The sequence below is a fragment of the Atractosteus spatula genome, chromosome 3 (assembly GCF_055471065.1).
Source record: "Atractosteus spatula isolate fAtrSpa1 chromosome 3, fAtrSpa1.hap1, whole genome shotgun sequence".
Classification (NCBI taxonomy): Eukaryota; Metazoa; Chordata; class Actinopteri; order Semionotiformes; family Lepisosteidae; genus Atractosteus; species Atractosteus spatula.
The window spans coordinates 53279851-53306916 of record NC_142708.1 but is presented as its reverse complement, the minus strand read 5'-3'; the positions used below and the strand labels follow the sequence as shown (position 1 = coordinate 53306916).

General features: G+C 35.9%; 1 protein-coding gene across 1 annotated transcript in view; it reads right to left on the bottom strand.

Moving 5' to 3' along the window:
- The window catches only part of mrps27 (mitochondrial ribosomal protein S27), a 32949-nt gene extending 5917 nt beyond the window's left edge, over window positions 1-27032 (bottom strand). Inside the window, exons 1-9 of the mRNA XM_088910120.1 lie at window positions 26949-27032; window positions 25964-26041; window positions 18627-18697; window positions 13493-13551; window positions 7674-7788; window positions 4673-4751; window positions 3826-3941; window positions 2792-2894; window positions 2044-2186 (exon numbers count right to left, since the gene is read on the bottom strand). Of these exons, the coding sequence (XP_088766246.1) occupies window positions 2044-2186; window positions 2792-2894; window positions 3826-3941; window positions 4673-4751; window positions 7674-7788; window positions 13493-13551; window positions 18627-18697; window positions 25964-26041; window positions 26949-27024 (840 nt within the window). The 5' untranslated portion in view covers window positions 27025-27032. The remainder of the gene's footprint in view (window positions 1-2043; window positions 2187-2791; window positions 2895-3825; window positions 3942-4672; window positions 4752-7673; window positions 7789-13492; window positions 13552-18626; window positions 18698-25963; window positions 26042-26948) is intronic.
- Window positions 27033-27066: the final 34 nt, after the last annotated feature.

The window sequence follows — 27066 nt, the reverse complement described above, 5'->3', positions numbered from 1 at the left end:
ACAACTTCTCCGCATTTACTTTAAATCACATTAATGTAATCCGCAGATTATGCTGAAGTCAAATTGAATCAATGGTGATCTCTGACGTGCAAGGCCAGTGCTCTCGGGAAAACGGAGGCCAGTCAGGACCCTGTTAGTTTCCCTCTCTCATTCATGGTGTTTCAGAGATAATTCTGGATGCCTATATGATACCTGGCAAAGAACAAAAAACCCAACAGAAGAAAACTTCTAGCTGATTGGCTATACACTGTAATCATAGCCTGCCCAGAAAATGCTTATTTAGCCAGAGTTATATTCTGACATCAATTTCACACTACATTTTGTATAATTATGTTTTGTTTCTGTTTCTTTCAAACACCCCACCCTAGAATAGGGATTCATAAATAAGTTAGGAAGAACAACACAATTAAATTACATTTTTATTTCTACTCATTTGCAAAGAAAAGCAACCCATGACTGAAAAGGCTAATATGCAACAATCTAAAGCACTGTTCATATTTCACTGTTCATATTTCAAATAATTTCTTAAAGATGTTCTGTAAGGCAGTCCTGATAAACTTAAAACAATTAGGAAAGCAGTATTAAGTACATCTTTTGGCCAGATGAAAGGAGCAAGAGTACAGAAGAGAAAACAACAATAAGAAAATTGTTTTAATGACCCTTTGTACTGCTGTGATTAATTACATTTTATAGTTGTAATACTTTAGTCAAAGCTAGTTACCCTATTTTATTTTATTTACCATGACTGGGCTTAAAGCTTAAAACATAACAAAATATATCCTTATTTCTCAACTGTTGCTGCACACAAAATTTAACAAGTACACTTATTAATGAATAGATACACATGAAACATTCTTTATACTGGAGGCATTTTCCTGGTTTAGTGTTCCATACTGGTATCATAATAGAACCAAGTCTGTAATGACAAATATCTTACTGAAAGTCATCAGTGTATGCATACCCATCTGTCAAAATATATCTCCCTTCCATCAAGACATCCTGCCTTCTATACAGTCTATTCTTCAGTCTTCATTTATTTCTGCCTCCCATTTGCTCACAATTGCCAATATTTTAATTGTGTGACAGATTTGGAATCAAATTACATTTAACCTGAATTAACATAGTCCTCTCAAACAGAATACAGAGCCCATTGCCTCAGCAATTAAACATTAAGTAGTTAATTAAATTGAATATTAAGAGGTCCTAGAGGTGGGTGATATGTCCTGAATTCAAACAGTTATCTCCAGGGTGTAGGACTAATAGAGCACTCTGGATGTCTGCATCTCCTAGAACCCATTTCACATTTCATATTTAAAGGGCTTTTTGTTACCCCAAACATTGATGTTTGTGATAAATACTCTCTTCAGTCAACATATAATAGTTTAATTTAAAATAAACAGCTGTCCTTAAAAGACCACAAGAGAGGAAGAAAAGCTCAATTTCTTAGCTTTACAACCTACAATCTTGTGAAAACTCTGGTACTCAATTCACTTCTGCACGTCAGCAGAAAAACGTACAGCTAAAGGCTTATGCTTGTCAAAGCCATAAGGCATGGTTAAACACCATTACATACTATAATGTCTATTTTAACTTTAACATCCATGGCCTAAGTCCTATTTTGAACAAAGGATCCAAAATACAGAGTGGCACAGTGTTGCAGTGGTTAGTGTTGATGCCTCACAGCTCTCGGGCCCTTAGTTCAATTATTGTGGAGCTATCTGTGTGGTGTCTGCACGTTCTACCCATGTTCACATGGGTTTCCTTCAGGTGCTCTGGTTTCCCTCCACATTCCAAAAAGACACTTGTAGTTTAATTGGCTTCTGCTCTGGTGCGAGTGTGTGCGTGCTGTGTGTCTGCCTGCCCTGAAATGGACTGGTGTTTCTTGCCAGGGTTAGACTCTGGTTCTCCCGCGACCCTGAATTGGAAGAAGCTTGGAAAATGGATTGACGAATCAAAAACATTTTAAATTCCCAGAAGTTCAGTTTGATGAACTCAGTGTTACAGAACACAGAAAAAAGAAGTCACAAAGTATTTCACACTCACTGCTTCTTTTGACAGTCCGATATCGCCATGTGACGAAGACACTTTCTCCATCACTTCCAAGGCCCTGCTGAGATAGCCAGACGTCCACATCAGTGGCATCTGATGGAAGACGGCATGGATTCCTTTGCATAGTTCCACTTTACCTGAAGACAAGGCAGCAGAAACAGTCTGTACACATACCGCTTCCTTTCAAATTAGTATAATATCATACATTAAGGCAGAAAACCAGCTAGGTGCACTTTAGGAGCCAAGCATAACAAACTGGCCAAAGGTCTTTCCAAAATAAATTTGCTAAGCTGGAGTACTATATAACACATCTGAACACATGCTACTTAATGAACAGTATTAACAATGTCTCACACAATAAATAATCTAAACAAGAACAAGCATGTGGGAACTGCGCTATTGTGAACTTTTTTAGACAAATCGTTGTCTTATTAAATGCTCTCAACTAATGTTTCTAAGATGCTTGTGGTAGGATTGCATAATAGGGTAACAGGACATGCATAGGGACACACACATGTATCTGAGATACAGATACTTTATAGTTACGAACATGAATTATTTTAATAAATTTTAATAAAAAAATCAAATAAATATTTTTTTGTATCATAAAAATAGCATTTCAAAACAGCTTCTAAACCTGACAGTTGAAAGGGTATTAGGTTATTTTACAACATGAAAGTGTTCATTATTTTGTGCCCTTATCAAACACAAGAGAATCAAAGAGAAAGGCTCAACAAGGCACCGAGAAGAGAGTAGCCAAGCAGTTGGGAACTGAAGCCGACGGTGTTCTCTTGTTTCATAGCTGCAATTAGAAACGCGGCCCCGAGGTTTCTCTCCTGTTCCCACTGGAGGGATTTAAAAACAAAAAAGACAAAAAAGTGCGAGTTGGAAATCAGCCATGTTCATGATTAATCAGACTAGCTAAACAAAGCTGATAAAAAGCATCAAACAAAAGTGTAACCCAGCAGTGGAACAGTGATGATAACAAAGGGAGGTCATCTAATTCTTTTTTCAGCTTTTTAAAGCTGCTTAAAAAAATTGTCAGTTGAAAACATGCAAGCATGGAGTTGAAGGAAAATAAAATGTTTTCCAAGACAGGACATAATGCTTTCAATACCGGTACCAATAAAGGCATCAGTGCCTTGGAAAAAATAAAACTATATGATAACATCACACTCATAAAATTGGAGAAAACTAATCTTCTCAAACCATTACTATGGAGCCTGGTGAAGTTTGTATCGAGTAAAAATTCCATCATTTTTACACAAAGCCTTATCATTTTTCCATGAATAATAAGTTCAAGTGTTCTAAATATATATGATTTGTTGCCATAAACTTCACAATGTACTCTCTCTTCAATACAGGATTCAAGCATTCCTAAATTGCAAGCTAGAGTCCTGTTGCCTTTATGTTTTTCCCTGACCCCATTAAAATAAATTATTATAAAATAATAAAAATATTACAAGACTATCAGCTCTTACAAGAAGGTAGTTAGAAATGTAAACTGAGATATGCTATCACATGCTTTATCACTTATCACACAAGCAGTCATTGTGTGCAGCTTCACACTTAACATAAGAATGATTTGCTATTTGTAGTAACACAAATATGATGTTGTGTCTTTATACTTTTCACAAATCTGTAATCACAATACCTTTGAAACAGAATTAAAAAGATTCTTAAATACATATTCATTAACATAATTATCTTAAAATAGATGTTAAATATAATTTAACCATTTACTAGAGACAGCCACATAATCAGAATCTTAATTACCTTGAATTCAGGCTTGGTTTCTAAATACTTGGTCAGAGCGTGTAGTGACAAAATCTGAGTCGATGGCAGATCAAAGGCCTCTTGCAACATCACTTCCACCACCACAGAGAAAGCACCTGACGAATGAAATATCTTTTTTTTTTCTCCCAACTATAAACCAACAGCATTGCAGACCAACATGAACCTCACTTATTGGAAATAGGAGGTACGGAGCCATCATACCTCTGTCTGAAATGGTAATATGTAAACAGGCCAAATGCGCATAGCACATTGACACAGTCCCCTGTTAAGGAATGCCATGCTAGAAAGCTCTTTATTACGGTATGGGGTAGCCATTCAGACCACCCCAATGCTCTTGTTAGTGCAACACGAGCTATGAGCGATATGCCTCTCGTCCAGCAGGAGGTGCTGTTTCTTTTTCACAGGGCTGCGCAACCTGAGACAGTGTTAAAAGATGAATGACTCAAAGGTTGGGGTGTCTGAGAAATCTGACTACTTCTTCTTCTGCCTAGTGTGTGGTTGTAAGTTTTGTAGATGGGATACAGCAAATAATAGTTAGCAATCCTATTAATTGTTTAATATTATTTTATTTTAAAGTTTAAAATTAGCTCTAGTAAGAGATCATTTATTTTATTCACCACATCTTTCAATGTTGTATTAAATTCGGTTGCACACAAGCAGGTTTCTAACTTCCCACCTCGTTTAATCACTAGATAACACATATACTGTATGGCAGAGCCAATGACAGAAAAATGAAATATTAACATAAAGGATCACAAAGCATTTCCCCCAGGAGACTTTGTAAGTGTAAATCATTAACAACACTTGTATCTCCCATGAGTGTTACCTTCATAATCTTTATCCTTTAAAAAGGAATCCATCAGCAAATTAAATGTGAAGTCATCTGGAAATATTCCATATTGCACCTTAAATAAAATTGCAGAAAAGAAAAAAAACACTGTCAAGCATCAAGCCAGCAATTAACAGGAAATTATTAAGTTTAGTTAAATATTATTTGAGACATTTTTAACTAAATTTTCAAAAAAGTACTCATGTCTCTTTAGTTTAATATGTTAGGGTAGGGGTATCTGGAACAGCAGTAAGAAGCATATAAAGTATTTGTTTCCATTTTAGTCATGAAATGAAAAGAATTCAAAGAGAAAGAAGAACAAAATAATTAATAAAACATTTTCCCAGGACATACAGGATACACAGGGTTACTTTCAAAGGAGGAGCAGAGACAAAAGGACACAGGAAAGCATGTTAAGAAAATAAAAAAACTTCACAGTTTGCTTATTAATTAACTTCCACATGTTGATACAAATTATTTTGGCAATTAATATGGAGAACATGATGGAATGTAAAGGATGAAGCACATAATTTAAACAACACCTCTGGTTAAAGTGCAACAATATGTTGCTTGAGATGGTAGTTAATGTTATGAGCATCATCTGTTTACTTCATTAAAACTTGTATGAGATAAATCCAGCTATACAGCAGAGTAAAATGGTGTGTCAAGGCATCAGCAAGAGATGGCACAATCACAGTATAAGCAGCCTTCCGAAAGTCAGGATGTGTAAATACTGTCCCATTGATTTTCACATGAAACTTTTAAGTGAAATGCCTCACATGGAAATTTCAGTCACCTTTACCTTTCTTAGGTGAGTTTAAGAAAGAGTTGCGGTCTGTGCCCAGACTCAATCATAGAAGGACCACTATCTCCAGGAAAACAGTCATTTCTGTTGTAATCTTTCATAACGCCAACTGCACCCAAATCAGTGATGCAAGAAAAGCAGGAAACCATCTCAGTCTCCAGGCTGGTTCTATTCCACAGTGAAGAATTTGTGGCCAAATGAGAAGAAGTGTTAGATTAGGACTCTGTCAGTCAGTGCATTGATGGGGGACCAAGAAAGAGTGCATTCAGACAGGTTCGGACTGAGAAAACCAGACAGGCTCCGGTCATTTCTACCAACCAAGAAAGACAGGGGAAGCCTTGGCAGGACATCTGTGGAGTGAGAGAAAATCTTGTGGTTGTTCTCCCGGAGGGCAGTGGTCATGACAGGCTCACAGCCATGGGGAGCAATGAATATCTGAGAGTCAGCTTGAGAACACACAGGAAGAGGAGAGGAAGTTCTGCACTTACAGCGACCCAGAGGCAGGACAGAGGAATGACAGAGATGTTTCCCTTGCCCACGACTCTGGGCTGAGGGCTGAGGGCTGAGGGCAGTTCTGCTTTCTCCGCAATACAATGAGATGAGTGAGAGGAAGACGCATGAGAAAATCACATAGAGAAAACGGAGAACCTAGGGGTAGGGACCACAAAGTGAAGATTCCTACAGGGAACACAATCCCAGACAAACTGGGAGGGATGAGAGAGTTCTGCCTGTAGAAGTGCAAACAGGGCAAAGAGGATATTAGAAGAGAGGATTCATACCCCCAAATCTGCCACTGAGAGGCATGAGATGAGTGTGTGACTGCTTTTGGTCAGCTATTCCGGAAAAGAGACTAAGAGATGTTTAGACTGTTTAGAGGAAGCATAAATCCTGCTGTGCCAAAGACAGACAACCCCGACTGCATGGCGCCACATTTAATCAAGTCATTAGACCTTATTTGCTGTCCTTCCTGGAGGCTCACCACGTTATTGACAACACTGCAGCAGGACAGCACACATCCTCTTGCAGCACGTGTAACAAAGACTAGATGCAAGATGAGAATGTGACAATTATCTCATGGATGCTCTGCTCCCCAGACCTGATACCCACTGAATATTAATTGAATGAACCAGGATGACATGTGAAATCGAAGGGCTCAGAGACCACTGGAACGACACATTCTAGTTCAGACTCTATGAGAGCAATAGGACACAATCCCATAAAACAGCATCTGCAACCTGGTGCAAAGCATGCATCACAGGTGTACAGTTTGTTATTGTTTCCAGCAGTGGCAACACATGCTATATGACTGTGACTTTTACAGTACATCCCCTGTTGATCAGCCCTGTTGGTGACAAATGTTAATCTGCATAATGAATTCACCCAGCCAATATTGAGTCTGTTCAATAAAATGTCAGGGCACCTGCTACAGAAAAGAAAGTTTTCTAATTGCTTTTATTAAGTGACAGCTACTTAGCCATATGTTTCTTTTATATTAATATATATAAAGTATATTAATGACCATATCCTTCCAAAAAAAAGGATGAAGAAGATAAAGCTTCATAGGTGACAGTTTAATATGGCATTGTATAATATGGTTTAATACAGTTTAATATGGTATACAGGGAAAAGTACTTCTAAAATAGGACACGAAAGACACCTTTATACTATTTATGTCACAACATAAACATTTCATATCAAAATGAAAAGGATTCCAGACAATCCTCAAGCACAGACTGCTGTACCTGCAGGAATTTAACAAGGGATTGGAGGGAATGAACACCAGTTTGTGCAAATTGCTGAGGACTATGAAGTGCATGTCTCTCTGAGGGGCTGGAATGAGATGGTTTAACCATTTCATGGCATCCAGACCTCAGCATTCCTCAAGTATTAAAGAAAACAAAATGAATCCCTGTCACTCATTGAAAGAGTTCTTCAAATGTAACACTGTAACTGGGCCCAGAGGAGGGCATACCCTAGTTCTGGTCCTGGTAATCAGAATAATAAGCACTTCTGCCCCTAAGACAAATTAAGCTTTAAAGTATCTTATGAATATTTACAAATAAAAGCTGACAAAACTAGTGATTTAAATTCAGACAGAACACCACCAACAGTCACAATGTATGGTCTAAAAAGACCTATCTGCATTCTACAATGTGTAGGACTTTGATTTTGTTCCTAGAAACTGTACAATACCTTATTCTTCAGGGTGTGTAGTGCCTTGTCACGGGCCTCATACTTCAGACATTGTCTAACCCAGCTGTGCGTGGTCCATTCTCTGAGGTACCAGCAATTTGGACTATGACGAAACCTAATTGCATTAGGGGAAAAAAAAACCAATGTGTGAATCCCATTAATATTAGACAAAATGATATTAGACCAGCAAATTCCTGTTAAATCCTGCATTTAAAGCACCTGAGTAATGACTACAAGAATTGGCAATTGATGGCTTCAGCCTTCTACCTTTGCAACAGAATTTAGCATGTATTCATTTGCCAATTAACTGAAATCATTGATGTCCACTTGGGCTTCCCCTCAGATTTGTTAAGTTTTTATTTTATTAGATAAAATGTTACTCTTTGGAGCAAATTACAAACCTTTGAAAAAAAGATATATGAATTCCCCACACTATAAACAACCCAGTGTAAGCCTTCAGAAGTATTAACAACGAGGGTCTTCTGCTTTCACATCTTACTAGAGTATGCATCAGGGCTTCTTGAATAGCACTGAAAATAATATACAACTACATCATAAATCAGGTCTCCCCAACCTAGTACTGGGGACCACAGGGTCTTCCAGCTTGTGTTCCAGATATTTCCAATTCAAATTAAGCCTCACAAACTAAACTGTTTGCTTAATTAAGCCTTATTTATTTTTCATTCTAAACAGTTAAAGATTTTAGGTCACCAAGTAACATTTATGAATGTACCGAAATACCTAAAGATTTATAAACTGAAAGCAATTAACAAGTACAATCAGTACAATGAAAGGCTCAGATCTCAACTGTTAAAAATCACTGGCCACTGAGGTCTGTTTAAGAGCAGGTTTAGGAACTCCTGGTTTAAACATCAAAGCACAATTTAAAGATCACAACTCTCACAATACCTCCTTTCCTGAGACATCTAGATAACTAGATACTCAAGTGCACTGTACCACACATTCTTTTCACAATTTGTAGTTATGTTTATGTGTTGTATTCATGCTGCTTCCTCCTGATTTAATACAGTCCACAGTGATTCATGGCAGAATCAACTACAAGTTAGTAGAATCAATCTACTTGCAAGACAACCTGTATGTCAGAAGAGATAATATATATTTTTATATTACATACATTTTACTTATATTACAATATTATATTAATATTTTTATTACAATACTCGCCATATTATTGTAATATAATTTAAAATTTAACTACCCTTTTTATGTTGTGCTATATAATAAAGATCAGTATAATTATAATGCACAAATACAGTGGAAGGCATACAGTACTGTATATTTAGGAAAAAGGCCATAATAAAGCATGTGCATGTAATTTTCCAGAAGGAACTCTTATTTTAATGATAACTTACAATGTAGATTAATTTGCAAAGAATAAACAAGCAATCCATAGCAAGAGAAGGACACATTTAAGCTAAAGCTTTTTTAACTCATAACACTGCTTATTAATGTGCGAGTTAAAGACAGTTAATTATCTTGAGACACAAAGAAGTTCCATATTGAGATCAAGAGATCTAAAAAAAAATACACAGAATCATACACCAAACTATAGGAAGAAAAATCAGTCTATATAACAGGAATAAAAGGTAGCACTCTGTGCAGAGCTTCAATTAACTGGGAAATTGTCAGTTGATCACAAAGGTACAAAATCAATGATAATGCAAAATAATGCTTTCACTTTTGATCCTGGTGTTTTTATTTACTTGTTTTAATTGGTTTAAGTGATGAAGATAATGGTAGTTTCTGTATAATCACTTTTTGAAAAACGAAGGCCGTGGCGTCATTCTGCACCCCCCAGATGTCATTAATAATCCAGCGTTTTTAACTTGGCCTCCGATAGGTTGAGAGCAGAGCACAAAGCGATGGGGTGAGCTGCTGTTGCTACGGCAACGCAGGAATAAGATTTCCCCAGGAGTCTGGTGATGTGCTCGATATGGGTTTCTCACTCAGATTTACAGCCATGATTTGCAACTGTTAAAGTTGTTAAACTTTATTTCCAACTTTTCTGATTGTGTAATATTACCCATCAGACGTGTAAATGCTGTTTCATGCTTTAGGAAACGAACAACACATCCTAACTCACATCTCTTATTCACTGTATTATTCTGAAATGAGACCTAATTTATTGTCTATATAGGAAATAGCATGTTACTGCAATGCCTGTCAAACACTCAGTTGTGCTATTCAAACCTGTGAAATTGTAACTAAACTAAAAAATAAAAGCACTTGTTTAAAGCAAGGCTTAATGACATTAGACCTTGTAAATGACATGCTTTAATTAATTCAAATGACTCATTACCCAGAGTCTCCATTTCATGCAGTGCAAAATTAACAATTATCTTCACCAACATGCTGGGAGATCACACTGCACATACCTATTTATAATAAAAAATAATCAAAAATCATTTTATTCTTCACAGCTCAATTAAGACATTTCAAACAAAGGGAGACAGTAGTGTAATAGTCTTTTAACTCTGGTTATAAATAATTGTACTTGTAACCTAACCTAAAAGCTAACTGGTACAAAACAGAGACAAAAGAGTGGTATCTGGCTTTCGAAGTGCAATTTATGCTAAGCACACTGTCTTCCATGAATATAGTATTCAGAACTGAAGACCATCTGAGGGTCTCACACTGGCACACCATGCGAAACCACTCCAAAACATACGTTAGACATGCTTTGCGACTTGAACACTGAGTTGTTTTGAGTGTGTGCCAAGTAAATGGTCTTGGCTGAAGAACCATGGAAATCACAAGATTGGCATTCACTCTCCCAATGGCTTGGCCATGGTAAATTAACAGTGGCTGATTTGCCTCATTACACCATAGAAACCATTACGGAACAGGCAACCTGATGAGTGGCCCTGGAAAGAAATGCTACTGAGCTCAGCCCTCACCAGCTTCACCTGTCTGATCTATTTGACCCACTATTCTCATACAGTGCGCGTATGCTCTTTTACCAACATACGTGTTGAAAAGGGAGAAAACGTTTACTCCAAATAATGGGGAAAAAAAGAAGCCAAAAAACTTTCTGGCTATTAATCTAACAGTAGATTTTCCTTTCCTTTTCTGAAATGATGACCCAATATTAATGAAGTACCAACCCAACACATACACAAGAACAGACATTTGCTGTACAAACTTTGTGTTTAAAATAATCTAATGCATTAAACCTCCAATGTTGCTTAATATGAGCTGCTTTTAATCAGTTACATTAATAAGCTAGAGACGTGACAGAAATTACAACATCGACACATCTAAAAGGTCAAAAGAAGCACTATAAAGCGTATATATAAATAAAAGTAATATTTAATGCATTGCACATAATGCAAAAATGACAAAACTGAAAAGCGTTTTCCATTCTTTTAGAAATTGTTCATGACATCATGAAGAAAGGACTTCAAGTACCATGATATAATGAGCAAAATTCTAATTAATATTCTAAAAGGGACTCTTTCATTGTAAGCAATTATATATCTTATACAAACAGCTATCACTGAATGAAAGCAGCCCTCTTTAAAAAAATCCCATTAATACTTTGAACATTCCATTATGCAAATGAAATGGCCAATAATTTTAAAAACAAGTGCTCAGTGGTACCAGTGAGTAAGTGAGTCTGCATACTTACAGATAAGAAATATTGCACTTCAGCTTTAGACATACTGTATGCTATGTGTACATGCTCAGTATCAGAAAAACACTGTCTGGGCACAAATTTAAATAATCTATTTCACTGGAACTGATGACTTCCAGTTTTGACAGGCAACTGGGAGTCAAATATCATTTAATACAGTCCAACAGGAAAAATGTGCTCATACTTAAATTCTTCTAAATCTTCCATAGATTTCACATCATCTTACTATGGATGGTAAACAATTACTATATGCTAAAAGAGTCAAACGTCAGTTATACTAATAAAAAGTGATCTCATACTGGATAGAATCCATTTAGTCTTGAAGCAGTAATTGTAAAGTCAACTCAATTAACTTTTTCAGGTTCAACAGTGGAAAAACAAGTGGAAACTACAAGGAAGTGCATTTAAAACTGTAAAAAGAGAACAGGAATTTTTTTTTCCACAAAGGGTTGTAAGACTATCAATCAAGTTAACCAGCCATCTTGTCAAAACTGGCTTCTTTTAAGAAACAACTGCATGACAATGAATTTTTTCATTCTTCAATTTGGCAACTAAATGGCCTCCTCTCATTTGTAATCTCTCCTATGTTTTTATGTTTAAAGGTTATTTTCTGGATGATGTTTTTTCCTCTTCCCGACCCATGTATACTGTACATACAGTACTCTATCTTGTTTATGAGAGCAAGAGAAGTCCTCTTTGAATATAGATTACGAATTTTCATAAAAAAAATAAGGAAGCCAGTGAAAGGAAGAGGCACACAAAAACTAGCAATAATCAAGTCTTGATTATTTTTAGGGTGTATGTTTTGTGTTTTTGCATATCTCTGAAAATACTGAGATAATTATGGCAGATATTTTTTTAATTAAATCACCAGTCACTAACATTTACATCAAAGTATTAATCAAACTATGTATTACTTATGAATAACAATTTGTAGATTTTTTTTAATAAGATGATTATTTAAAATTTAACATGAATCACATTATTTTACTACTTGAAATGTTATACAAATACTGAAAACCTGTTACAGAAGATAGGAGAAATGTCAGTTCCTTTTTCAGAAACTGACATCATGACATCATGTTGAGGGAGGCATACAAATTATTGGCATACAGAAGACAAGACAGATGTCACCCAAGTAGGATATCACCAGTATTGAGACCTGCCCTTGACACTGTACCAATAGCAGAAGCGAAATTAAGGTATTTTTGCATGCTCTCCTACTTAAATTAGTTACATATTAAAGCTGCTGCTCTACTTTTAATATGTGTTAATGTTGTTTTCCTTCACTCCCTTCTAGCATTCACTCTTTTACAATGATCCACTTTTCATCTTTTAATGAAGTTCTTCAATACAAGATAATATATGTATGATTTCATTATCTTTATTTACAGATTTGTTTTATTGCAAGGGTAGTTATAGGTCACTTTATTAGCTTTCATTATCTTGCATTGGGAATTTGTCTTTTCGCATACCCCAGCTTGCTCTCTATGAGACACACAGGCACACAGACAGGGAGAGAGAAGCTTGGGGTCAGAGCGCAGGGTCAGCCATTTATACGGTGCCCCTGGAGCAGTTAGGGTTAAGGGCCTTTGTCAGGGGCCCAACAGAGTAGGATTCCTCTGCCGGCCGCGGGATTTGAACCGGCAACCTTCCAGCCACAGGCGCAGATCCTTAGCCACAGTGCCACACTCCGCCCATATAAAAATCTTAGTAGCTGATGCTTGTGTCACACCCAGGTTTAGACATGATTCTGCTGCCTCAGATATTGACTGAAAATAAAATTAACTCTTGGGTCCTACGGAGCCTTCACAAATCATTTTACAAAGCCTCTACTGCCACTCTCACTCTCAGTCAGACACTAGTCTAGACATAATTTCAGGTGCTCTGTATTAGTCCGGCAGAAGTCTGGACTTTCTCTCTGCTCTTTACTTTTTGACATTTTATCAAGTTCATTTTAACCAGTCCACGCACTCTGGCTGTTTTTTCTGACAATCCCACAACAGCTGAGGAAATATAAAATCCACAGTGTGGGCACGAAGAGGATACTGACTCGCCAAGGGACAGGATGTGAATCCATAAGTTAATGGCAATCAAACAAGAACTGGCGTTTATATTTTCACATTTTTATACAGGAATAAATGAGACAGCAATCCATACTTACTTGTACAGATAATACTCCGCCTGATCAATCTCTTCTCTTGAGGATATGTTGTCAACAAACTGGAAAGACAAAAACAATTGAAACATCACTGTGAATAAAATCAAAAAACTTTTTTCATACCTTAGTACTATACTACATATATAGGATATTGCACACCAAAGCAATAAATATGAACAAAAAAATCACTGTAGAACTCTTTTCAGTCTGTCAGTCTTTCCACAAATTAGATACAAATTTATAATATTAAGAGTACAATTAAATTACAGTTAAATTACTGCACAAATCATTTTTATGTTTTACTTTTAACAACACCCTGCTTTCTGATGCACTTCACATCAAACTTTCTTGTTATAGGCCTTTAGAAATAGGTTACTAGATTTAAAAAAAGGAATATTATATATCAAATATTTTCTAAACTACAAACACTATTCTTTCTATTCAATTGGCTAGCAAGAAAAGCCTTTAGATTGAAGGTGAATATATAACTTGTTGTTTATATGCAGGGTGGCTGAGCTGTGACACAAAAAAAAGAGAAATGTAGTATTAAGAAAACTTGAAATGCAACCTGCAGTGAGGAATGGCATTTGAGTGAATGTCTGTCTGTGAGTGTATACATTTTAAGAAGCAGGTACTGAAAAAAATTCAGGTGGCAGAAAACTACTTCCTGGGCTGACCATCTGCTGGTCTGTAGCATGAAAATATTTCATTCTAGCTGGTGATCCTCATGACTCAACCATAAAGTCAAACATTTATTCATCAAGTCAGCTAGAAACTAAAAGAAACTAGTCTATATCCATCAATTTTCTTACAGGGACTAAGTACTTTTATAGTTAAGACTATGAAATATTACAATGCTCCCTTTTCTTCTCGAAGTGTTGTGCAAGATCAGAAACAAATGAGCAAATGAAGGCAGACGTTTTGTGCATTCAAAACAGGAAGAACTATTTTAAAATGTGTGTGTTATTTATCACCACAAATCCACAATGATCCAATTTAATTTCCCTCAAGAAAAAAAAGGAGAAGACGCTTTTCCTGGTATCCAGATTAGTAAATATGCCTTGCTGCGTTGCACTACGAGCCAGACAACACCTGGCAGTTTGGAGGGTTTTCATAAGAACTCAACTGGGCCAAGACGACAGTGACAGCTGGAGGTCAGCCACATTTGTCTGGCGGCATGAGCTCAGGGAAACCAGCCTGAGTGCAGAAAAGCAGACACATCAAAGCTGCCTGGGAACTGCCTTCCCAGCACTCCCTCCCGCATGATGAATTATGTCTCTAATGGCTGGCCCATGCGGTGCTGCACAGCGCCAACTACCAGCACAGCGAATCAGGCTGACACATCAGAGGAGAGTGTCAAGGTCGTGGGCTGTATCCTGGAGCAAGGCATTATTTTTACTTCTACATGAACTTATCCCTCTGAAGCCAAAACCCCCAAAAATGGCAGTTAATCGATATTCTGTATTGTCCCAACGATATCTCTCTTCTCAAAGTGTTCTGTACGTTTAGAATGAAATCTAATCAACTTTATTTCTCCATTTTTATTACTTTGTGCAACAAAGCTGTACAAAAGAATTCAAATCAAATCAAAGTGTATTTATTAAATGCACAGCAATACAGCATGCAGCAGTAGTTGCTGGCAATGAAATGTCTTTTTGACGAGCTCACCGGGGGGGTGAGCAAATGTGGGTTGGGAGAGGCATCTGGCTCACTTTCTCTGCTGCTTCTTCAGCCAGGTATACTGTAGGTACAGATTTTTTCTTTTTCTAAAAAAGAAACCAGCCTTGTATTTCAGCAATTCCTTTTGGACATTCAAAGCTATAAACCCATAATCATCAGTGCCTGCAGAAAGATCCATTTTCTGTATTTTTTATCACTGCCTCCTGCACACTTTGGAGATGCTGGGATCCTGGCTGACTGTGCTCGGTCTCTCACGATTACTAATCGGACATGCTACTCCGATTTTGTCACAGTCTGCTGCAAGGATGTAGTCTGTCCTATCTCAAGTCTGGGCTAAAAATACCTGCTTTGTCTGCACTGGTAAAGACAAAACTTACTTTTCACCACAGAGATCTTGCTGCTGTAAAAATTGTGCTACTGCAAAATCTCACATTTGTACTTACAAAATTGTCAAGTTCATGAATTTGTCATAGTTAACAAAAAAATATATACAACAGCAATTGCTTTCTGCATCACTAGGAGTTAATAACATTTTGTCAAAAAAATATAAATATACTCTATAATAACAGTATAAACAAGTAGGATGATTAAAAATAAACTACAGTATTAAAACAAGTTCAAAAAGAATCAAATACTTAAATTGTGATACCTGTGACAGGACAAGGCAACTAGGATTCTTCACATGTATTTGACTAACTGGACACACAGTTAGGGACACAGCTGAGTGTCTTGGGTCCCACCACCAAGTCCTGCACCTTTACTTTTTTCCCATCAACTTCTGTGCATTAGCAAATAACTTAATCTTTATAAAGACTGGATCTACTCAGCAAATGCTTTCAGTATCACTAGAAGTCATTATCCAGACATTGGAAAGGATCTGTCATTGTGTCTACCGGGGAATATCATATAACTTAGATTCACAGATGTATTTTGCTGACATAGCAATGCTTTAATCAATGGCTTCATTGTTATGTTTTAAATGTAAAAAAAAAATTGAATTCCCATTAAACTAATTGCTGTTATTTGTATGTAGACATGCACAGATACAGATATGTGGGATTCTGGTCACGGCTTTAATTACAATAACCCATGAAACTGTAACTCTTATTTCTGGCCAAGTAGGTATTACAGTCTACCTAAACACCCTGGTATGGATTTAAGCTAATTTTACATATGTCAATATGTCTTATGCAGATAAAGATTTGTAAGGTTTACATGTTAAAATATTCTGGTTGCATCTCTATATTAAGGTTTATATAGACAAAGATCTATACATAAAATATACATATATAAACAAATATAGATTAAAAGCTTTTCATATCAATTTTACAAATTCTACACATATCTTAGTACGGTATAATATTCACATCCATTTCTATAATGTTGGCAATAGTCTAATGGCTGTTGCATTTGATTCACAGAGTTCACAGAGAGCCTTCTTTATGATTTCATTCTTAAAACAGTGCTGGTCTGAAATGAAAGACTCAGTCAGCAGATTCTGTCAGCAGAATGTTAATTCAGACTTAATGTATGCTTCGGCATGTGCATTAACATTCATTTTTTTAATTTTTTTTATTTACTACTGCTAGACCCTCATCTCTATGTTCGAACTGAACTGCTAGAATTACTCATCCTGAATGTGTACGTTTTCACTGATTCCGTGCATTAATGTTTTATCTTATAGTTTTCCCAGAAAATATTAAAATTTACATAATCAGACAAATACAATAAAAACAATCCTATGGGTTTATTACTATAGAACAATTATTCCCCTGGGTTACCACAGAATCAATCTTGAGACATTAAGCACATAGTAAACACACTGTAATTTATGTGCTGCTTTTAGAACACAATATACTGTAAGAGTCCTGTTATAAGCAAAGATAGATTTAAGTGTATTTATGCAGTACGGGCAATTAAGGATGTTTTATTCCTGAGTTCTTCTTCTACAGTGCTTATCTGGGAAACTGAAGCATGATCTTTTTTACTTAGTAAAAATGAAAATCACCCTCCAAAGGAAAAGGCACATTTTAGAACTATGCAGTATGATTACAATCATTTAAAGAACATCTTAAAATTAAAAACTTCTTGAATAAACTGCATAGTAAACCATATCCATCAATACTCATGCTAAACTAATACTGGATATATAACAACACAAACAGAAACAATTTCAGGATTTTCAGCTATTTGTCAAAATCAAAAGCCTGAAAAATGGCAACATTCTTTTTTTACAGTAACACAATGTTTTAGAGACTTCTAGTTAATACAATATACACATTCTTGGTGCATTATAATTACACAAACAGTTGTTTTCAATACAATATTTTAAATCAAAATCGAAAGCCAAAAAATGGGTTCTTTGTACAAAAAAAAGTTAAAATCACAATCTCAACGAGAAAGGCAGAAAGTCTTGAAAACGTGTCTAAGAAGGTGAGGTGTTATCCTAGTCCAGGAATTGGTTTTTATAGGTCCCCATTAAATCACCAATGTCTGTGTATATGGAATAATTCCACTGTGACCACTTAAATGTTACAAGAGGAAACAATGTCAGTTTTTTATCAATGTAAAAAAAGGTTTATAGCCCAAATATCAAAGGGGAGACCCGATAAAAGAAAGGGAGGCATAAAATGCCCAGTGGAAGGAGGGTGTTGAAGATTTGTTCTATCAAGAATCCACTGTCAACGAAAGTAAATTTCATCCCACTCACTCAATTGGAGAAGAGCTTGGAACTCTACTACCACTTAAACAGGTGATGAAAGCTACCATACAGATGAAAAAAAAACAAGGTAAATGATAGTGATGGATTTCCAGTTGAATATTTAAGCATGGTGGACCGAAACTAACACTGTACCTCCACACTCTGAGCGTACAGATCATGAATGAAGACAAAAATCCAGCTGTAGAAATTTCAGAGGTTTCTTTGCTATCTACCGAACAGAATCCCAGTGTAAGTTCTCACATTTAAGACACACATCTGATTTTTACAGTCCAACAATTACTTGAAAAACACTGCAACTAATGCCAGCAATGAATGCAGCAGGTGTTTTAAGGACTGTGACATCAAAACTCAAACCAAACCAAATGGTCTACTATACAATCCTCATTCCTATCATACCGTATGGGAACGAAATGTGGATAGTATACAGGGCATTCTTAAAAGAAATGAAGTTTCTCAACTACTCTCTTTGCAGAAGAATTTATGTATCAATAGGGAAGATGGACCACATTCAGTGCTCTCTCTCAAACAGGCACAGCAAGCATTGATTAAATGCTTCATCTGCAATCATCCCAATTGGTTTAGTCATGTTAACATCAAACAGCTAGTAGTATTAAAACATAAGTTAAATTGCATGGTCCATTTAAAGGTATTAGGTAATTATGTGAATAGATCGTGCCCTGCACATACAGTACTCATTTTATCGACAATAATTGTCAGAGCTTTCATTCATCTTACCCGTGCTATGGTTAAGGAGCTGACAGGCAACTTCCTCTCATAAGTCTTGTCCATTAGAGATGCTAATTCAGCTGTGGAGAAAATAACATTCAGATAAGAAAGAGCCAGATAATTAGACAGTGGTAAACTGATTACCTCTTTTCTTTTTAAATGAAAAACACCACTTAAACATACAAACTAGTGCCAGTAATCCCACCCTTGATTTAATCAAATTATTCCTATCCATGTTGTTACGATTTCCTTATTTTAATACCTGAGAGAAAGCTACCCTACACAGGACTGCTTTGTTTAAAACAAAAGATAAAATAGAAGCTATTCATAATAGTCTAAAGAGAAAACAGAGTGACATAATTAAGATAACAGGCAGTCCTGATCATTTACACGATTGTTTGAATACTTTATATGATACGTTAAGTCATTCCTCTGCATTTAAAAATGTAATTTTATGTATCCACTGAAACCAAATAAAGCTTTTCACAGACTGATGCAATACTTCTAAGATATTAAGATCCTCAACATATGAAAAAAGCTGAGCTGTATAATGACCAAAATGATATTTTTAATAAAAACATGACAATCAAAATTATTTTCTGGTGTGCTGTATTACTTTGTTTTCTAAGCTTCAGACATCCATCCAACTTTCTTATGGTAAATCAGACTAAGCAGCCATGCTTCAAACACAAAGTGATAAGAATTTGAGCTTTCTATTTTATTCCATCAGTGGATTGGGTCTCATGTTAAAAGGAATATGAAACATCCTGATCATGAAAGTGAATAACTAAGATTTGCCCCCTCTCAACTAGGTGGTCTGCTTCTTATGAAGATAAAGTTCTTCTCCAGCTCCACATCCTGCCATCTTCCAGGAAGGTGGGACCACAGAGATTTAACATCTTTTGGACTTTCAAACATCAATTCTGAAAACCTGCCACACTGGATAACAGGCAATATGGAACCTCGTGCTATAATCAGGCTTGCCATCATTACAATAACTTCCATAGGAAAATGTAGAATGTTTCCTTCACGCCTTTTTCTTTCTTTTAAATTTTATGGGTTTAACAAATGACTAATTCGCTGAAGATGTTAATAAACAGCTGAATAATATTAATTTTGTAATAGTTCAGGTGGGTAGCTGCGTCAGTATGCGTAGGCTGCAAAGGAACAAGTAATAGGTTTATTCCATGCTGAAAAAAGAAGAAAGAAAACACAATGTTTCAGCCGTGGAGCCTTCTTCAGGTGTGAGAAAGATAGGGAAGTAAGCAAAGGTAATGTATCAGGAGAACTAAAGCTGGGAGAGAGGAGTAGCGAGGGGCGGTAGCAAGGGACAGAAAGAGTGGCCAATCAAGAGGTGTGAAGTCAGAACAGGTGTAGAGAGGTGTGAAATGAATCCTACAATGAAGAGAGAGAATTTAGAAGAAAGGTAGTCTGTCGTTAAGAGAAGGGGGAAGGTGTGATTCTAGCTGCAGGATAATTTGGGTTTCTGAAGCCTTTCTGATGTATGAGTTCGGAAAACCGTCTTTGAGAACACAGACGGAGACATTAGAGTGGTCATGGCCATCAGAGGTGAAATGAGAAACAATGGGCTTGGAGAGATCTTTAATCTTCACAGCCCTAACATGTTCTCAGAAGCGGTCTCCGAGTCTCCTTTCTGTTTCTCCAATGTAGATGGCTGGGCATTTACTGCAAGAGATACAGTAAATAAGGTTGCTGGAGGTACAAGATGCCATCTGGGTGATCCGGATAATTCCTTAATTTTTTAATGTTAATCAGTGTCTTTGGTGCTCCCCTGTTACCCTGAATTGGATGGGTGGATGGATGAATGGGTGGATAGCTTAATGGAATACTCTGGTATACTACACTAAGCCATAATCTGACCCTGACTTGCACTTTAAAGAAAGTAGAAAAATCTTAATGGTTATTAAAATTACCAACACCTTACAGTAGCAGATCGCCGTGCTTCTTAAAACATATCTATGATTTTGCCAATGATGTCTTCAATGGAATGACATAAAATCAATGTCTACATTGATACATTTACAATTTTTCAACACTGGATTTACAGATTCCTTGAGGAATAAATGACAAATAGTTATCTCCTCTGACTAAATTAAAATTTTTTTGGCATCATTTCAAGTGATGCAAGTGAGGATTAGTGAAATCCACACAAGCAAGACCTTTCAGCAAATTTACTACTACATTGAGGAGAAAATTATAGGGCATAATGTGCCAGTGGAATCTGAGAAAATGGCCTCACTGGAGAAAATTAATAACAGCTTGGACAGATTAGAAATGATTAAATACAGTGGAGAGAAGCTACACACTTAAATACACACACACAAACTTGTCTAACTTATCAAGAACTGTTAAAATGGGGTTTGTGACAGATGATCAATTAAGTAGAACTTAGGCACTTATGTTTAAAAAATAAAAATAGGACAATGCTCATGCTTAATTAGAGGGGAAGTAAACTCACAGTTATTAATTTCAAGTACCAATAAAGCAAATAATTCATTAACTACTGTTTGAGTTAAAAATAACTGCTTAGGTACAAACAATACAATTGATTTTTACAATACATCACCTAAAGACCTGAGACCTAAATGGCACATTACAAAAATGTAATCCTGCAGAAACAAAAGAAAATTCAAGAGAATGATGCCAACAAGATGATGCATCCAAGCCTACAGTACATGTACATCGTAAAATATACTACTGACAGTTTATTTAATTGAAAAATAATCAAACGGGACTGCTTTGAATTACTTCAGGCTATTAAGTCAGAATGCATTTATTTCTTTCAATATGAAAATGATTTTTAATTATCATTTTAATTCAGTTTTCAATTACAGAACCAGTCACTAAATGTTAGAGTAAAGGTCTGTGCTGTATTTAAAGTTTAATGTAAAACATTTTAGTTAAAAGAGAATTGCCCAATACCAAGGAAGCATTTTGTCTTTTTCAATTCTGTGACTTTCATTTCAGAGAGGGAAAATGGACACAAGATAAATACCGGTATTTAACATCACTAAATCTAAATTGTGTATCACCAGCAAATGAAGACTATGAGATCAGATATTCTATTATTTTTATAAATCTCTTATAACAGATTCAATTTATTCTCATTTTGACTGCAGATCTTCCTTGTCTCAAACCATCAAGTCCAAACAATGTAGGAAAAAACGTCAAAACATTTACCTAGGCATGAAATGGGCACTTAACATTATAAAAATGTACACTTCTCTTACTTAAGACATATGGATAAAGGGAAACTCCAGACTTTTTCTTTATAAAGGGCAAAAAAATGCTGTTACAGTGTATGATACAGAAAGTGCAGACATCTTACCATCAGAGGAATCAGGGCTTTCTCTGAACTGCAGAGTATGAATACTGACAAACAAGGCATTAAAAGTAATGTATTGTCTGGGATACTGACAGCTTCATTGATTGAATATTTAACTTTTTTGAAAAAGTATATTAAAAATTGTTTCTTAAAAATGAGATCAGATTAACATGGGTTCTTAATATTAAATCCCAATACAAAGTTGTTGTATTGAGAAATTGCAAAGCTCACTCAATAAAAAAAGATTTTTGTCTGGAATGTGAAAGAAGCATCTCAGATCCCCATGACAGAGAAAGAACCAAGCTCAAGAAGGAAGAGAAGGAAGATGAAGCTATGGACAGGCAGAACAGACAGAGAATGAAGAGAGAGAATCAATACCCTTTCTTGTACAGTAATACGAGACTTTCAGAAATACCTCTCGGATGTCTAGATAAAATAATGTATGTGCTTACAAAGCCTTTTTCTCAAATGCAACAAGACGTGACTAATATCCCCAAGATGCCTCTTTCTGTGTACTTTGGTATCTGAGTTACCCAGTTTGATAATAGACAAAGAATGGTGAAGAAAAGCATTCTGAGCATTCTGTGTTGTGCATTTATGTATTATTACTGTAGATACAAATATTCTAGAAGTTTAGATCTTGTTGAGCACACAGGGAAATAAGCAGTATTCTAGACAGGAATGCTTAATGTATAGCAAGATTCATCCAAGGTTTGTCAGTTTCTTAAGGAATTAAAGATTGTTCAAAGAATTTAATGCTTAAAATTATAAGAATCAACAGATATTATAGTTATTTTTGTTGGTTTTATCTCTCTGCACATTTGTGCTTTACCTTGACACTGTCACAAGAAATTTTAACAATGTGCAAGTCAATAATTTTCTCTTTGGTGCATCCTATAGATGTATTTAACTTTTCATATTAACATAATTCAGATTCACTTTGTGGTAATACTACAGAACAAAAACTTCAGGGGAAAAAGGTTAGGTAATAAAGAATGAATGTGTGGTTGTCTGTTGAGTAGCTTGTCTTTTTAAAGCTTATTAGTCTTGAAACCCATCAAATTGTGTTTTTAAAGCAGTGTGCAGTAGCTCTGCCAGCTAACTGGATAAAATCACTTTCTTTTCTTCACTTGGCTTTTCCAGCAGGTGTGGAATTTTTTTTACAGCACTGCCAGCATGCATTTGCTCAAGGTTCCCTTAACACTGCAATTAAAATTTGTGTGATGATGGTAAAAAAAAAAAAAGTGCCTTAGGACGAGCACACACAGAATTACCCCCGCAGTAAGGCTTGTGAAATTCACTTATCCTAATTAGGCCATTAACATTCAGAAGCTCCACCATTTTGCATTTGCAGAAATACAGAAATAGGAACTTGAAAACAGCTGGCACAATTTGGGACAGCTTTATATACTCTTACATCATATGAATTCAGTTCAGTACGAATGTCACCTATGTACAGTACTAACAATTTTCATAACTACTCCCACTGCATTTAATGGAATGAAAATGCATCAATCAGTTTATCACCCACGTGAGAAGGTCTGACTGGCACTTTTGAGGTCTTCAGTGTATATCCCAAATTAAAGTGTATATAGCCACAGCAAAGTTTATTGATAATCCATGCATGTTTTTGTGTGACTTAAACATCACCAACTAGAGGGCTAAAAACTATTAGATTTTCCATAAGATATCAAATTGGATCATTTCCATCAGAGTTATACATCTACTCAGAAAAACGTAGAGGGACTCCGTACCTTATCATACTAATACCTTTGTGAAACATTGGACTTTCTTGCAGATGGAAAGTTTTTTTGAAAAGCCCAAACCTGGCTTGTGTTAGAAGCAGGAGTTTGGAGAATGGTCTTAAAAATGTCCGTCATGTTTCCTGAATCGCTGCATAAATTACATATTGCATTTTTTATGGTAATGTCATTTTGTTTCCATGCTTCTAAGTATGTTTGCAGAGGGCCTCATTTTACAGAACGATGAAATTCACTGGTGAAAAAAACAGAAAACTAAAGGTCATATAGTGTTTGGACAGCAATATAGTCATCATGGAGAAACCTGCTGGGTGAGCAAATGATGACAATTTTGATAGGTAGAGGAGAAAAGGTGAGTTAATTATAGCATAAGGAAAGCTAAAGACAAGAAGGAACTCAAAATCAGACCCTTGTAGGCATTATCGTTATGGTTTTGCCTTTTTATTAGCATAGCACTTTGAAAGTAAGTGTGGGTTCATGAGCAAGTAATGGATGCTTCGATTCTTAGCAGGCGTCTACATTTCTGCAGCATGAAATTTTGATATTCTCGAGTTAATTACAAATTAGGTGAGAAGCTGAAAACCAGAATAGTGCACTCAGAATTAAAAATATTTACAAAATAGGAAACTGCGTGGGATTGGTGTTTTAAAGCAGAAGCACCTGAATAGCTGGGAGAAGCTCTTAAATTGGCCCAGTTAAGATAATAACCAGCTGGTTTAGTTTATTAAGAACCAATCTGGAATGAAAACCCACAGATACAGCAGCTCTCCAGGACCAGGACTGGTGCTTTCAATCTATCCTTTGTGCAAGGCAATGCTGCCCTCTGTTGGTGACCAGGAGATGTGCACACAGCGGAAAAATGTTTACATCCATTTTGGTACGGCAAGCAGAAGGAACACAGATTACAAATTCATAATAATATATACTGATTAGAGCAAAAGAAAATTTAACACAGGGCGAGGCTGTTTCCTTCTAAGAAAAAATGGTATTGCTTGACAGTTGATGGATGGATGATCACAGCACCACCAAGATAGGGATGTGATTAGTTAGGCTTTTCCAGCTTTTTGGCAATCTGCAACTCCTGAAAGGAACATTAGTGAGAGATATTCCTCTCCTCTAATCAGCATCTAATCTCTGCCAAGGTTCTATTTTAGAATATTTGGAAATTCAAAATTAAGTGATCATATACAGTAATAAAAATAATTGCCTATTCCATTTTCAACGACATGCATAACTTATAAAGATACAGGTTAAAATTAAGGCTGACAACAAAGAATTTGTTTTTCAGATTTTATCTTCAATTTAGTTCTGCATTGTAAAAGAAAGACTTCATATCACATTCAAATTATTTTAATGATGCAGAGATAATGATTGACACATTTTTTACTTATGGTGATGTAAAAGTATTTGCAATGGGTGTTGTCTCACTCAGTCCTGGCAAAGAGATCTTTACTATTCTGAACAAGCTGGCCATCATTTTCTTGCTCTGCAATAATCCATCAGTTTTCAACACACTTGGTGCTGTATATTATGCAGATATAAATGAATTAATTTTTTTAACCTTTTTCTGAGTGTGGTTACTTTCTTAACATTGATCATTTTCCTCCAGACATCTCCCTGGGTAAAGGATATTTATGCTAATAAAACTCTTCTTTTTCACTTTCCTGTCACACACATTATGCAACATTTCAATGGGGCTGAACTTAGAGGACAGGACAAACAGCCCCTCAATTGTTCTTTCTAATTTAAGTAATTTAGGTTGAGAGCAAGCACAGTATGTATAAGGGTCATCCTCACAACAAAAATATATTTTTTCTAGGATGAAATGTGTCAGTGAATACAATTACAAGGTAACTTGTAGGAATAAACTAATATTGTACCTTCAGTTTTCATTTTTATCTCCTATTTATGCATGTACAGTAAAGGATAATCCTAAAACCTTTGCACCTACAGTATGTCTTTTACTGCAGCTATGACAGTATTGTAAGGGACGTTAGGTAAAATCGCTACAAATAAGAAAATATACAATGATCTTACACCGTATTTCATATCATAAGATACTGCACATTTAACAAAGAAATTGAATGTTAACAGAAAATGCACCAAAGGTCGATGTTTTTGCAGGATTGGATTGCAGGTAACAATCAGCTGAAATATTGATAGCGAAAATTGATTCTCTGTTACATTTGGTACCCAAGTTTAATTTATGTTTCAGCAAGTGTAACATTGCTTGAACATACCCAGGTTTTGAGGGTCTTTCTGTCTCCCTTCCCATTTTGCAGTATCTGTGTATGCCGGTGACAGAAGGTATCTTCTAGCTAGAAGAATAAAAGGACAATATAACACAAGTATCCTCAAAAAGGTACTGGGAAACAAAGACACAGCTGTTACTTTTGCATTTAAAGTTAAGCAATTTGTGATCGCATTTGTGATCATAAGATTAATATGAATGATAAATACAATATTTGGAACGTTTTGTTTTTAGATAGTTGCACTGATGCTTTTGATCACATCAGAACAAGAACATACTTTGTGTTCAACACAGAGATTTCAGGTTACCTAAAGTAAATTTGAGACATTGAGTGCAAGTCATTTTGTTGCATATCCCTTTCTAACAAAAACTGCATGAAACTGGCGACGCATTGAGCTCACCAGATTTTTTTTGCAAAAAGCTGTTCTAAGCTGTTCTGTTGCAGTCAGTTTGAGTTCTTGCCAATGTTCCGATTTATTTTTTTCTTCGATCGTGTAAAATACGCGGTCCGTTAAATTTAAATTTGGAGACTGACCTGTCTGACCAATTGTTGTTGACTGACTAATTTTAAATGTAACGGAGAAATGTTACTGCCATCACTAGTTACATCATCAATGAAGGCGAATGAGGCAGTCCAAGAGACGGCTAAACGTTGAACATCGCACAGCATTGAACGTTACCTGGTGCTGCATTGCACACAGAAAATAACACGTATCCTTGATCTTACCCTAACCGCATGCAAAACTATCATCCTTATCAACCAGTATTAAAGAACCTAAACGAACATTTCTGTTAATAAAATATTAACCTCTGGAGTACCGACGTCTTTACTACTTGGTAAAGGGACTGTCGCTATTACAGCTAGGTAACTACCAGCAATAATTTGACATTGAAAATCTGAAATAAGAAGCAGTAGGAAAAAGATCAACGCTACTATTGTAGCTTATTTAATTCCCCATATTTAGCTATATTACCTGTTATACTTTGTGTTGCATACTTTGTTAAGCACCTTGTAGACAAAATACAGCGTTGTAACATGGAAGCAGCCATTTTGGAATGAAGCAATTTTTGATGACGCAAAGGGTGTAAATG